Here is a 15,795-nt window from a genome sequence, read left to right on the forward strand (position 1 = left end):
TCTTTATGTAAAAGCATAGATCTATTTTGTCTACAGTGTATGGTGAAATATTGCTTCCTGTCTCAGATATTGCTAAGCTTTGTTTTGAGCAACAGCTAAAATGCTGTGCAGCTTTGCAATGTTTTCCAAATCTTTTTGCAATTTCATTTATTTCACCCAAGTTCATAATACCTTGCAAGCATTGATACCACTTGAAACCCAGTTCATATCATTTTATAATTAATATAACCTCTGCATCTCATAGCTAAATGTTATTTCCTGATTTTTCTACCATGAGGGATGTGTAAATTACACTGAGGGTGTTCTGATGTTGCAAACACAATGTTCTGTTTTTCTGTAGGAAATGCTATTAGGCCCATCGCGCTCCGTGCAGTGTCTGCTATAGCCCGTGCTCTTCCAGGATTTCCCATCTTAGCAACTGGAGGCATTGACTCTGCTGAAAGTGGTCTCCAGTTTCTGCACAGTGGAGCTTCAGTTTTACAGGTATTTTTATTTCTTTAAAACATTAAAATAACTTCAATTAAAGCTATAAAGTACCTTCCTTTCAAATATTATCATAGTGGTCTTTTTCAACAATTGAAAGCAGTTTTCAAGTTTTAGATGTGCTTCTCGCTGAAAGACATTCATTTTAAGTAGGAGTTTCCAAAAGAAGACTTTGGATGTTACAATACCAATCTGGAAAAAGGCTGTCCATGAGTATGTTATCACTTTTTTCTATAATCTGTAGGATTTAAATTTTAAACATCTCTTCTTTTTCATACAAGCAAGACCTACACAGTGTTAAGCTTGAGCTGTGCAATCATTCTTTTTTCTTCTTTTTTGTCTTCTGCAAAGAGCCTTTTCAAGGAGAGAAGTATGTAAAAAAATATTACTTGAGTCCCACTGGCAGTCAGTTTAAAGTAATTTTTCTTAATCTGGGAATCTGCGCCTCTTAAGCATACTTATTGTAACAGAAAGTGTAGAGCTGCACCTCCTGTATGTGGTGTTGTCATTGCAGGCAATTGTATTGAGTAAGGTTGTGGACTGCACACAGTGGTTGAAGCTGTTTACATTGCCTGATGTGTTGTTGCGAAGCTCTGAACAAACTGACTTGGTTAGGTAGTCCCTCGTCCCCCTCCATATGGAGTTCCCACCAAAGACAACAGCAGCTGTGGATGTTGGCTTTGTGTCGCTCCATGGGATGACTGGAGTGGTTTCATTCTCACAATTCATTTTGACATTAAAAATTAGATTCAGTGTGACCATCTTTTATGCGCAGCTGTGGTGACTACTGACAGTAGTCATGTGTTCACTATATCAATTAAGAATAATTAAAAATTCTAGGCCAACTTGATATATATATTTTTTTTTATTATTTTTCTTATGTGCTTAAAGTTAGTGTTTTGGGAAGCTGAAGTGGAAGACAACTGCTTTTCTATAGATTTGTTATGGTTTTTTTTTTTTTTTTTAGCTTTGTTAATACTATTTTCTATCTTTTAAGTTGGTTTGAGAATGCTTCAAACTTCTTTTCCTGTGAACAAACAAAAGATCTACCTTTTTTACACAATATTTTGAGAGCTTCTTCGATATAAGTACTAAGTAATGGTACAAATTACAGAGTAGCATTTGTCAACAAAAAAGTAGGATTGGCAAGGGAATGTTTTTAGTGCTATGTATTTCACTTGTTATTGCTAATAGAGCTCCAGTTTTGATGACTTTGTCAGTTCGAATGTTTCGTGATCTCAACTACACATGATAGAATGATTTTCTGTTCTACCTCTACCACATCCGTTTCTGGATGGCTAAAAATGAAGTTTTAAAATGTCATTTATGTATGTTTCCTTTATATAGACTATGTAGCTGTTTATTATTTTTTTGTTTATTTGTTTTCTTCTAGTTTGCCCCATTGGTAATGAGACAATGGTAATTTTCTTTTATGACAAGATTATCCACATAGTTCATAGAATCATAGAATCCTTAGAGTTGGAAGGGACCTCTGAGGGCCATCTAGTCCAACTCCCCTGCAATGAACAAGGACACCACACCTAGATCAGGTTGCCCTTGAAAGTCTCCAGGGACAGGGCATCTACCACAACACTAGGTAACCTGTTCCAGGGCCTTACCACCCTCACTGTAAAAGATCTTTTCCTTATATCTAAACTAAATCTACCCTCCCTGAGCATGAAGCCTTTTCCCTTTGTTCTATCACTACAGATCCTGCTAAAGAGTCTGTCCCCTTCTTTCTTGTAGCCTCCCTTTAGATACACTATTATTATTTTATTTTAACTAATAGTTAAGTTCTCTGAAACTAGCTTCCACAAATGGATCTATACTGATATTCTATGCTTCAGAGAATAATTTCTCTTTCCAACCGACCTTTCCAAGACATGATGAAAATACTCTCACTATATTCAGACTTCACCAATCAGCTCTAGAACTGATTTTAAACTCCTCTAGATCAAACCCATCCTCAGTTCAAGTGGCTTATTTTTGTTTCTCTGAAGTACGGGAGTCATTTAAACCTATCTGAGATGGATTCTAAAAATGCTGTGTATGTAAGGGTCTGAACTAGTTCAATTACATTTGTTTAAAAATAAGTCTTTAGAAAACTTCATGCAAGATTGTGAGTATGCCATAAATTTCTCTCATCTATGGAAAGGCAAATGGAAAAGTGAGGGAAACAGGTCATTTGTATAGACATCTATACAAGGAATACACTTGTCTGGGACTAGGCTGAGATATCCATTTGCTGCTCAGGCAAGATACTTTGTGATAAACAGAAGAAGGCAACCTCATCTTCACAAGTTATCTTTGGAACAAGTTATCTCTGACAACAAGGTCATACAAATAGCTGGCTAATATACTTTTCCTCAAATCCCAGTTTCTTTCTTAAATGTCCTTGGTACCAAATGCCTCAGTTCTTTTGTCCTGAACAGTGAAAACTCCTGTTGCTTTGACAGGTCACTTTTGCTTTCTCAGCAAAAGTAACAGACTGGTCCAGAGGCAGAAAGCAAACAGCCAAGGCTTTGGCAGTGTGGGTATGCATTCTGCACTCAGCTGTGCCAAATGAGAGCAATCTCCTCACCTTTCAGCTAAAAACCTGAACCTGCCCACTGGCCCTGCTACCACCACCTTGTTACAAAGAACAGTGTGTAGATGTGCCCTTGTTAGCAGTGATTTAATGGGGTGCAAATTGTCAGTTCATCCAGCATTTAAACACATTGTCTGATACAATTAAGCAGCACAGACTGCAGTGATCCATCTGCAGAGGACAGCTAGAAAACCCAGGATGACTGTGCTTGTGTGGCCATTTGCTTCCCTTTGTTTTGCCTGGACAAGAGTCCAGTGTCTTCTCTGCCATGAGAGGATGATGTTCAGAAGCAAGGGAAATACAAAGGCTTTGTGTGAGTTGATTTAATTGCCATGTGGTATATATCTCTTAGTGAAGAGGTTTATGAATAATAAATGTAGCTCCATTAAAACCAAGATCAGGTTTGCCTCTGCAGCTAATCCACCTGTGATCAGTTCTCCATTGTTATTTTCCCAATTGCTTTTATTTTTAAAATGTGCAGATTTATTTTCTGTTAACAAAATGGAAATTGTTAATTTTGCATTTACAAAATTGTCATACACAGGAATGCAAGTAAGGAGTCAGGTGATGAACCCACATTTTTATGCATGCTCTAACAGCCTCAAGTGGTATTGATCAGTTAGGGAATGGTTCTGGGAAAGAATGTCAGCATTCGCTGACAGAAGACAGAAGACCGTAGAAGACAGAAAGCATTTTAGGCTACTGCTGACAAAATGTTTATATGTGAAGAAGTTTCGTATCAGATATCTAAGGCACACTGGATCACTGTAGTCTGTTGTAGCTGGAATTAAAATTTGATACAGCAGTTTATCCTTACTATTCCACATTATGATATAGAGAGGAAAAAAAGCAACACTTTTTAAACATTTTTCAGTAAAATGCTGAAACGTTTCTGTCATTTTTTAGGTGATTCCATAGGATTGTAGTTTTTTTAAGGCACCAAAGTCCCCAACTCCTTTTCAGTACAAGCATGGAATAAAAAAATAACTCTAGTGCACTCCTTTATCCAAGCCTGCATTCCTCATATACACAAAGCTCCAGAGCTCCAGGGATGTCTAGCTGCAACTTTTTGATGTACAGTTCATTACAATAGGTTTCCAGTGGGGCTGAAATATGTTTTTTTTCTATAAGCAAGTTTTTTTTTTTAAGCCACAATTAATCAAAATAAGATACATATTGGATTTTTTGCATCTTTTCGTCATGTATGTGATTTAGCATGTCACATTGATGGTTTGTCAGATTTTTACAAGGCTTTGAAGCAGACATGCATTTTTCAAAGTCATCTCGCTGTAGGAAATTAAAAATAGAGACAATTATAGAAAATTTCAGTGGAAAGAGAGAATGCATTATGGAAAAAGCAATAAAAGCATAAAAATATTAAAGTAAAAATCACTTCACAGTAGCCTGTATGATTCAATTGTAGATCAATATTGTGTAGTTAATGCATTAGCAGTAGAGCATTAATTTGCAATTACCGCAGGTGATCTGATCCTCTGTGTTCTGTCCATTGACATAAATGACCTTTTGTTGAAAGAGATTCTGTAGTCATTATTTCTAGCAGCTGTAACACACACACACACACACACACAAAAAAAAAAAAAGGTAGAACAAAAGGATACTCTCTGAAGTGTACATTTTTCATGGCAGAGTCTTTTAACATTATATTCCGGTATGGAACACTTTAGTTAATCTCAAATTTTAGTCATTAACTTGAAAAGAATGCATGTTTCTTTTCAAGCATATTTCTGTTCTTATAAAATGGAGGACATACCTGTCCCCAGTTTCTCCAGCAAGGATGTCTGTGAGGCTTTCTAAACATCCAAGATTGAAAATCCACCAATTTAGTGCTGCTCCTGTGGTCCCACCTGGCAGAGGGCAGCCATCAGTATCACCCCAAGCCCTGCTCATGGCATCCAGCTGGATCAGGGCTGGGTGAAGACCCTGCAGCAGTGCAGCAAGGCAGTGTGGTCCTGCACACTCCTTGCACCAGGACCTCCTCTCGCAGGCAGGGAGTGCAGTGGGAGTGCTCGTTCCCCGGGGGCAGCTGTGTGAAGCTGGCTCTGCCTGTGCCCTCCTCTCCTGCCTACTGCCAGCTCTGCATGGCATCTCAGGGATCTGACCAAGAACAAAACCCCTTCTGGAAGTATTTTCCAGATGAGAAACCACTAGAGACATTTTTGGCTTCTGCAAGATAAAATCTGCCCCCAGTGTGGAACACAGTTGTTTTTATGAGACTGCTTATATTTTTTGTAACATTTACAAGGGGGTTTCTTGTTGGTACCTCTTTGCAGCCAGTCTCAAGGGATTCAGGACAGTTAGATCATTATTTTTTCTTCAACAGACATTTTACTGAAGTTTTTGGCTGGGAGATTTTAATAACAGAGGAATGGCCCCTTGTGCATGAATAAACAAGTCTCCCCATCACAAAGTAGTGGGACATGAGCTCCGAGAGGGAGGTATTATTGTATTTGTGCGAATATGAAACCCTGCAAGGAACCCTTCCATGAGATATAAAGTGTCCAGGGTGTCAGAAAATACAAGAAAGGCTCTGAAAATGTAATCACTAAAATTATATGAAAAAAGTCATAAACATTGTCATATCTTAATATTTAGATGCTATCATTTTCTCATCCCAAGCTCAAATAAATAAATAAATAAATAAACCAAACAGAACCCACAAAGTCTCTGAAGTAAATGTATCCCGTTATAGTTTACCATACTTTTCCCTATTTTTATTTTTATTTTTTAATTCTTCTTAAGATCCGTGATGCAATTTTTCCATGTTTTTAATGGCTACAGAACTGTGAAACAGAGAGCCGGTTCTCTGTGCACTTAATTAGTGGTTTTTTAAGCCCATCTTGGTATCTGCTCAAGTTAGTGAAGACACTGATATAGAGATAAGGGAGGACTAGCTGAGGCCAAAAATGTCTTGTCCAGGAATTACTGCTTATGCTATTTAGTGGTATGGTGAGTAAGAGGTCACAATCACAGGGCTGATGGAGCAGGGCAGTGGTAGAACAGGCTCACTGTTTTGCAATACCAAATTAAGTTTCTACCGGTGACACTTGAAAACTATTTATTTCATCTTGTGTTGAATAACAGTGACTTTGAATGCAGAGGAAGGGCTCAGAGATTCCCTGTGTCTAATCTCAGCTATGTGTGGGGAGTGTGAAGTCAGGTTGCAAGCTGCAAGTCTTAAGCACAGGGTGAAGTCTCTATGGCTGGGTTTCTCCTGTCCACCCAACTCAGCCCCTGCCACCTGTACACTGCTCTGGGGAAAAGAGGTTTTTCATCGTGTTGTCAGGGAGCTTTGTGTCAGAGCTCTGCTGGCCGTGGTGACAGAGAACAGGTGTGCTTCAGCACCAGTTAGCAGTGCACACTTTCTGATGCACACTGTGGGTCCGGGTAGAAGAACAAGACCTGTACAAAGCTGTTCACCAATGAATAGATTGCTGGATGCAGCAGCAGGCCACCAGAGCTGTACGACTGAGAGTCAGACAGACACAAAAAATGGCTCTGTACATCTGCCAGTAATTTTAAGGAAACAAAATGCCACTTAAGGCAAACACGGCTTTCACATGTAAGTCTTTTGATTTAGATATGAGTATCCTCAGGTAGAAACAGAGTTTTAAAAAATGCTAAAGTCTGTGTTCCCAAAGAAGCTCAATGTGTTTGTACATCCTTTTGAGTATCCTAAGTCACATTTGAACTTTGCAGCTATTTTATTTGAAATTTGGCCGAAGATAGAAATTATTTTACTATAAAAAGTTTTGGAAAAATGAAAAAGTCAGTCAGTGGAGAGTATGTACCTGCATTCCTTCACTGTAGGAACGATCACGCTATAGGCTCGCCTCCATTAGACCTCTGAGAATCCACATGGGACAGCACTGCCAGGGCTGTGTCAGCCACAGGAAAGGCTTTAATTGGCAGTCACACGTTATTAGACGTCAGAGAACCCAACCAGGAGACACGGACCTGCTGGAAGCCAGGTATCATTAGCTCTGCTGCTCACAGAGCTGCATGCTTAAAAAAGTCTTCAATGGACATGGCACTGAATTGAGTGGTCCTTCTTTGCAGAGCTGAAATTTGTAGTACATGGAGAAACAAAAGGGGGAACAAAGTGCTGTTTGAACATGTCGAAGTAAAATCAAAAGAAAAAGGAATGTGGAAGAGAGAGGAGTTGGGACAGAGATACATGCAGTGATCCTTCTAATAAACATTTCATTATTTTCTGCTTTTTTCTTTGCTCACTGCTAGAGAAACTCAACCTGTTCTCAACTGTCTGTCTTCTTTTGTTAATAAAAAAAATTCATTAGAGAACTGCCACACTTGCTCTGTTACAAATACTTAGAATGGAAATTGCTAATTGCTGGTGAGAATTACTTTCAGTGGAAATCTCAATTTCTCAGACAAAAAATTCCAGAAAGTTCTTTGGTCATGGATAAAAATATCAGGTTGTAACAGGTTTTCAGTATTGATGTTTACTTTTATTATTTTGACACTTTTAATGAAAAGTTACAGTATTCAAATCATCATGTCACAAAATTCTGGACTGAACTCTAACCTAATAATGCCTTTTATTTTGTGCATTTTTGCAGTAGTTTTACATTTTGTTTGGAGCTGCTTAAGGGATTTATCTATTAGCTTTCCTTTCTTTCTGCTCATTTCACCATCTAGTAAATGAGTGCTGCATAGATAGGATTGTTATTTCATAAATTTGTAAGAATGAATTCAAGCTCATTCCATAACAATTGCTATTTGTCATTCTTATAATGGATTCTCATGCAAAGTAGATTTAACTATCACAGAATGGTAATAATTATTTAATAACAATTAGGTCTCAATGGAGCATCAGCTCAAATGCTGTCCTATGGTAGTTGCTCCCAGCCCTTGTAGAGGGTTTGTTCCCTGCTCTTGCAACTGGGGACACTGAGTTTCCCCTTCCCCTCACTACCCAGGTGTCCCTTCCAGGTCTGATGGCTCAGTGACTTCAGGGTTGAAGACATGCCAATAGTAATTGCTTTGGGCAGCATTTGTCTCTCCTTCTGCATCCCAAGGATCCACAACATTGTTTCTGTTTTCAATGCTGTTTCTATTTTTAATGCGGATATGCACTACTAGTGTGGATTCACACTGCCACTGTCTGAACAAGCACAGACCTAGCCTCCCTTCAGATAAAAGGACATGGTGTGAATTGATGTAAAGTGATTTTTGTTTAGAAGTTTACAAAGTAAAAGCAACATGGAGATGACTTTTCAAAAGAAATTTGGTTCAGAGTGTAAGAAATTGTGGGCAGATTGTTTGATTCAGCACAGGCTTCTATCAGACATGAAGCTTGCTTTGTAGTTTTGTTGTAGACAAAGTTACTTCTGGGTTTCAACATGGAAGTGACTGGAAATCAAACTGAAAATGTATCCAACTCATATTAGATATTGAAAATGTAAAGAGAAGGAAAGATAAGCACGGTGGAAAATGCTGAGTTTCTTTTCTCGTTGCTGCCATCTCCATTAATTAGAGAATTTCCTAGATTTTCTTTTAAATTACACTTATTGTATTGGCAGAGGACTTGATTTTCCTACTAGGGAAAACGCAAAACATTCAGGATTGCAAAGCTCTGCCGTCAGAGACATTTTTCTTGGAAACATTATCAGCCATACAAAGAACATACGCAAGCAAGAAATTTTCCATTTTGTATTGTCACAGCTCTGTTGATTCTGCAGTCCGTGGGCTGTGCACCAGCTTGGGTCGGTGTGGGGCTGATTGTAGCTTAACAAGACCAGATGACCATTCCACTGGTTTCCGCAGCGGTAGAAAAATCTTTTTTTCTGCCCAGGAAGGAGGAAGCAATGTGGGATTGGGAGCCCCAGTGCCTTTTGAAGTATTTTTCCTGCTACAACAGAAGCCCCCTGACACAGCTTGATCTGTCTGCTGAGAGGTCCTTTTATCCATGCAATTTGAATGAAAGAAACAAACAGAGAAACCGTTTTTCTGAAGCTGGCAGTACGTTTAAGAAAGGGTTTAATTTTCTTCAATATCTGAGTTATGTCACTGCTTTTCTTGCTGATATATATATACATATAATTTTTTTTTTTGACAGAGATAGGTAAAACAATCCCCAAGGAAATGTGGAAGTGGGTTTTTATCTCAGACATGGAGGACTCGGAGGGTCAGAACTATTTTATTCACATGAATCTCACTCTTCAATGGACACAGCAGCTGCTGCACAAATTCGTACAGGCAAGCTGATAAAGGATGAAAGTAATTTTAACTGAAATAAAATGTGACAGTAGTAGAGAGAAAGACTTACAAGGATGAGGGGTTAATCATTGCAGGACTGAACTGAGGTTCCAAAATGAAAAAATAGCTTTTCTGTTTGATTTTGAGAAGCAGGAAGCTTTCAGAATTCTGGTCACAGGATGACGTCCCTCAGTAGATGGTTCTCATTAGAGTTTGTTAAAAACTTCTTTGAGGAAACTGTTTCTCATTGATAAATTTTGTTTAATCAAAATAGATCTGGGTTCAAATCCCTGCTGTGCCTGATTCAGTGTCCTGGGTTGAAAAACTCAAAAGCTCTAACCTGGATCTGCTATGCATTAATGAGCCTCTGCCTTACCGATGTGTTTACCCTCCTGCAGGATAAGAGGCCACAGGAAAGCTGCACAGGGGAAAGCCAATGACCAAGAAATAGTTATTCTGTCACAGGAAAGTTTCAGGATGGAAATGGTTTTTCATTTTCACTGATAAGATTTCTAAAAATGTGTGTTAAGGAAAGAATATTATTTAAGTCAAAATTTTGTTTCAATTGCTTTGCAGCATGTTTTAGTTTCGACCTTTTCATTCCAATTAACTTAGATTGCAAAACAGACATTTTCAAGCTAAATGGGGCTGTTGCATTCCATGTTGTCAAACAGCACATATTGGCAATTCTGAAACTTTTTTCCACACATTTTTTCAGGATACAGTTCTTTTCTGAAAAGCATGTTTTCCTAGAGCCACTCTCACTTCTGACAAACATGTATTTCCAAAAATGGAAAAGCTTACTGACCGGAGTTAAAGACAGGATGAAGTTCCTGTTGTTTAGCACACAAAATAAATAAAGAAATAATCTTAAAAATGTTACTAACTTCTGACTGTTATGTGTTATGGGGCTGTCTGACTTTTGACATCAAACCTCTAGGTCTGAGCAACTTAACTAGTATCTGTTTTCAAAATACCTTTTGAGGAACTGGAGGGATATAGGACATTGAAATGCATTGAGTAAATCTCCATCTATCTGGCACAGCTGCAGAACCATTGGGAGAATGGGAAGGTTTCATTTTCCACAACACAACTTATAAGAGAGAGGTGAGACCTTTAGGTGTTAACAAACAAAATGTGAAGTTTTATTCAAAATATATTTAAAGATGGAGAGCCTATGTATGTGACTGCACTGTTTACACAGGGGAGTTAGTTCATCTGCTTTCAAAGACATCTTTCATTTTATGGATCTAGAGTACAGTGATACAATTTGCTGTAGATGCCTGATTATGAGGCTGTCTCCACACTCCTCAATGCTCAAGACATGTGGAATCATATTTGTTTTCTAAGCGAAGATGATCACGATCGGCACATTTATCAGTGTATTTGCCCACCTACTGCATAAAGGTCCACTTTGCTGTTCCAAGAACTGACAGAATGCTCTAGTGAGATAAGGAAATATAACCATTTCTCTAGGGATGGTTGACAGGAGGAAAAAAACAACCAAAATACAAGTACCACAGGGAGCCTTCTGAAAATTCTTCATTTCTTCTGCATTTCCCTTCTCAAATATTTGGGATACAAAGCTGCATCACTCAGAATCCCATGATAAGTACCAGTTTCCCATTTCCAAACATCCAGTTTAGGTATTTAGATCAAATATACATTAATTGTCATAGAAAACTTAAGGGAAGGAAAGGTACATTGGAGCAGACTATGAATTAATGCATCGGATAATATCTCCCTTACAGTGCTCTTATCTCCTGCCATGCCAGTGGATTCTAGCCTTCTCCTCTGATATTGCTGGCCACTCACTTGTGCCCAGGGTTGCTAGACAGGGTTTGTGCCCTGTACTTGGGGTCCTAGCAGGGATAACTGTCACCTTGATGTTAAGGCAGCTTTTCCTCACAACCTGTCTCAGCAGCCTTCTGTTACTTCACAATGAGCTGTGTGCATCTTCTTGCTGCCCACCTACAGCCTCCTGCTTCCCTTACCTGTGCTTCCTGCGCCCATTCTTGTTAAATGTCAGTTCTGCTCTGCTCGATGCCAGTTCAGCACTGTTGTCCTACTATAGAGAGTATCTCAGCTGCAGAGAAGGAAGAGCACTTATCCTGCAAGTTGTCTTGAAGACTTTCATCTCCTTTTAGCTCATTGTGAGCTTCATTACTTACTGACATTAGCCAATACTTTTGATTAGAATAACAGTTCACTGATGAGCTCTCTTCACATAACTAAAATAACTAAAATATTTCATTACTGACACTCACATGATGTTTTACCATTGTCTTTTTTTTTCTATATAGGTTTCTTAAGCCCACATGTGAGTGGTAGCCTACTCTGCAAATTACAGAGCAGTTAACATCTTTGAATCTTTCTGCTATATGTTTGCCATTCAGTGCCACCAGCAAGCCCTCTGCTCTTTAGGATGTTAAGCCTAGAACTTAGTAAAAGAGATAGTGTTTTTCTTTTTCTCACAACCCAGAACATTCACAGATACAGTATAGAAGTCCACCAGATTGCTTTCTGAAAGCTGCCCTGGACTTTGGAACAAACAGTAGTTCATTAGTTCATGTAGCTCAATTCTAATGTTTTAAAAAGGCTATCAGCCATCATCCAAATCAGTTTTGCATCTTGATCCAGTAGCTGAAGCCTTGTTAAGTAACATCCCATCTGCTAACCTATATCTCTAGAGTCATTTAAGCAGCTAATGTGAATGAATCAAATCATTCCATCTGTACTGTATCAATATTTGGAAAGCTTTCGCTCAGTTACAAATTTATTCTTTGTAACAGAGAATCTTGTTTTTTTCCAGGGAGTGTACCACATTGTCTGATAATCCACTTCCGCTAATATTTCGTAATCCTACAACCCTTCAGCAAAACTAATAATTACTGATAGAAAGGATAATTTGGGCTATGTGTTTAATGTACTGGTAAGTCAGTGCTCACTGAGACATGAAGAGGAACCATCGCTATACAGGCAGCTTTTCCATGGACTTTGTTATCCTGAAGATTTTAAGTGCAGAAATCCCTCTCGGAGAAGATTTTATGTCTCCTTACTGTTAGGTAGCAGCTCTTTCCACTTTATTCTGAGCACTGTGTTGGGCAACCAGTGCTGTGTGTACCACCTTTTGCTTTGCATGTCTGGGCACATGTAGATTCTTGTAGAGGAGCTAGAAAGCATGCATTGACATTTCCATAGCCAAGGGCTATGCAGCAGATAGATTGTGTGGCCCAGTAAGATCTCTCTTTTAGTTGAGTCAGTTTTTCCTAGTTGCTATTGAGAATAATGTTCAAATTTTGTGTATACTTTCCCCAGATTAAAATCTCTCTTTTGCCCACAACAATAACATTAATTTTCTGAAGGCTGTTGATTTATATGGATAGTTAGATAGGCAAAAATAGCATTTTTCCTGAAGCATCATGCATTCATTTACGCTTTCAGTCTTCTTCCACCAGAATCTTAGTCCATAGGTGCTAACAAAACAAAAGAATAACAACAGCAACAACAAAAAAATCAGGAGCCTAAACTATACATTGAAAAACACCTTAGAGTCATTCATAAATATTTGTCTAACAGGAAGGAGAATTTATGTCTTCAGTAGTTATCAGGAAGAATTTTAGTAGAATAAGAAAGCTGCTGTAAAATGGTGATAGATAATGTTAAAATAGAATATATATTATAATATAAAATCAAAACAGTACATAATTCTTTACCATTTAGACATATCAGTAAAAATATTTCAAAGACAGTCAGCCAAATTAATAGGAAAAAAAAAAATGTTAATTCATTGTAAAACCTCTCCTGGGTATCCAAGAGGAATAATATTTGTTTATCCACTTGCTATGATAAGAATATTAGACACTGTGAAGTCAAAGGCCGATTTCCTAATAGGATGGCATTTTGAGAGCTATTTTATGTAGCGATCCTGTGCAGTTTAGAACCAAAGCTGAAATAAGTCTCCGTCTTCTAGGGAAGCAAGATGGCATTCTGCTAAATGCTAGAATTTTATCATTTGAAGGGAGGAAAAAAAGCAAAAAGAAAGCAGCCAGCAAGACCTAAGAATATAAAAGCATTTGAGATCTCATAAGGAGTTTAAATCAATGCATTGCCACAGTTACAGCACAGATGAAAGAGCCTGCTGTCTCAATTGCCAGGAAACTACTTAGAAACTCTCACTTTGATTTTATTTATTTATTTATTTGTTTATTTATTTTTTTATGTATTGCTAGCCCTTTACGTTATCACTAAATGCAGTATATGAGGACATCACTGCTTTGATGTTGTACAGCTACAGCAAATGAAACTAGTATGGTAGAATAGTCAATCTATGTGATTTGCGTTTGTGTATACAAATATATACCCATCAATCTTCTTACTTCTATGCTGTGTATCACTGTCACCCATATGCCTCCTTACTGTTACTTCTGGTTTCTTAAAAAATGACAATTATTTTACACCCATATTCTGAAGAGATCTACATGTGCATATTTTGGAGGATGTAAAAATTAAAATTTTCTCCAAGCTACTGTCTCTTAAACCACCTACCACAAATTCAAAGGGATTTAATAGTAATCTTGAGACAATTTCAAATAGGAGCATGACTGCTGCTAGACACTGCAGCGCTCTTGTTCTCGCAGATCTAATCACACCAAGAAGACTTGCACTTCTTGAAAAGCAACTCATTATTAAACAGACCAGATTCTCTGACCTGCTGGTTTCTTCTTTCTAGTTTTATAGAAATTATTCTGTCGTCTGCAGCATCCGCCATTGGAAAAGGCGAGAAAAGCACTGAATAGAAATTGTTTCAGTGGATGATCTGGCTGGAAATGCTTCAGCCACTTTGTTCAGGGCACTGAGTGAATGGCACAGGTCTTGCATACAGCCCCCTGGCTTATGCCAGAGTTTGGGCAGGATGATAATGTAGTGTGGGGATATTCTTCCTGTTCCTACTAGAAACATAGGTTATGGGCTAAACCCCAAAGTTCCTACACAGATGTCGCAGGGGATTTGTCTCAGGAAAGACTTCAGAAATTGCCTTCTCTTTGTTTTGTGATGATTCTGCTAAAAGCAGAGGCACTTATAGTGTTGTATAACTGCTGTAGTAGGACCTGTCACTGATAATGAACTTTTTCCTCATAGTACGCAAATTAAAAGTTTCAGATTGATGTGAATGATTAAAAAAAAAAAAAAATCATGTGTTCTGTAAAATTCTTTTTACACAATAATAACCACCTGACAATTTACTCTAGTTCCTCAAGTAAGATTTGTAATGGCTCTAGATCCTTTGACAAAGCTAGACTAAGTATTTATGTTTATTTAGTAATAGGGCAGACAGGTCATTTTGTATGCAAGACACCAGCAGGGACCTTTGAATGCTTCCTCCATTGCTGCATTCTGTAGAGCAGTTTTACTTAGAGCTTTAGCCTGTGATTCATTTTGCACCCACATTCCCCAATGAGATCATGCTGTGTATGTTTGATTTACCAGCAGCAAAGCAGGCATCGTGTCTTTTAGTATCTCAGACTTGTCTGTATAGATTAGAATTGTTACCTACTATTACAACCTATACTGAACAGTTTTATATTTCAGAATATTAAGGGTACAATATTACTGATCATATGCAGTATGTCGGCTTGTTTATTTCTTTTGGGGAGCAAGGGGTAACCACTAGAAAGGAGGATGAATCTGGATTTGGTGGAAAGAAGGGGTCTTACTGCCAAGGCTGTCACATAGTCAGGCAATGCACTAAAACCAAGCTTGTGCAAAATTATCTCCTATATATAAATGCAATAAGAATAATACACATTACCTTTGTAAACAGGGAAAAAATTGTGCCTTTCTTTTCTTGCCCAAATTCAGTCCAAAGTTAGAGACAAATATAAGCAATGAACAGCTGACAACTTCACTGTGATCTTCACTTCATTGTCTGTCCCTTGATTGCTTATAGGGCCTTCCTCTTCTGAAGAAGAAAAGGCTACTTTCTACCTCACCATTTCCGGTGAAAGTCTGGGTCAGTGCACTGCTGAATGTTAATTAACTCACAAGACTGATTCACTTGGATTATGCAGGACCAAGGGACTTTAAACAGATGCCACCTCTGCCATGTAAAGTCCAAGCCCCTCTGCTTTCCAAAATGTGGGGTGATCAACCAAATAAGCAACCAACCCACTTCTTGTCCATAAGCAATTTCTGTTGGCCACAGATTCTGGGCTGCTGGTCTGGAGCAATATAACCATTCATATGTGCTCAGTTGTGAAGTTTAGGCTTTTGCTTCAGGGTCTAAAGGGAAGCAAATTTCATTGTGTTTGGTCTTGAAAAGACTGATATTAAGGAGAGCGGGGGAGCAGACAGGGCTTCTTTCCATCAGGTTCAAGCATGAGGCACTGACATCAACTGTCTGGGTAGCACCCTGTTTGCATTTATCTCCTGTTGAGGTGGTTTAATAAGACATTGAATGAGAGATAGTGCAATCAAAAGGTAGTTCC

General features: G+C 38.3%; 1 protein-coding gene across 4 annotated transcripts in view; it reads left to right on the top strand.

Moving 5' to 3' along the window:
* The window catches only part of DPYD (dihydropyrimidine dehydrogenase), a 316,870-nt gene that overhangs the window by 253,080 nt on the left and 47,995 nt on the right, over positions 1-15,795 (top strand). For 3 of the 4 annotated variants that reach the window (XM_025152950.3, XM_025152951.3, XM_426639.8), the window contains one exon: positions 341-483. In XM_025152950.3, coding sequence (XP_025008718.1) covers positions 341-483 — 143 coding nt within the window. Of the gene's footprint in view, positions 1-340; positions 484-9,167; positions 9,294-15,795 lie in introns of those variants that run through there. The other variant, XM_040704972.2, reaches the window with a different exon arrangement.

The sequence above is a fragment of the Gallus gallus genome, chromosome 8 (assembly GCF_016699485.2).
Source record: "Gallus gallus isolate bGalGal1 chromosome 8, bGalGal1.mat.broiler.GRCg7b, whole genome shotgun sequence".
Taxonomy (NCBI): Eukaryota; Metazoa; Chordata; class Aves; order Galliformes; family Phasianidae; genus Gallus; species Gallus gallus.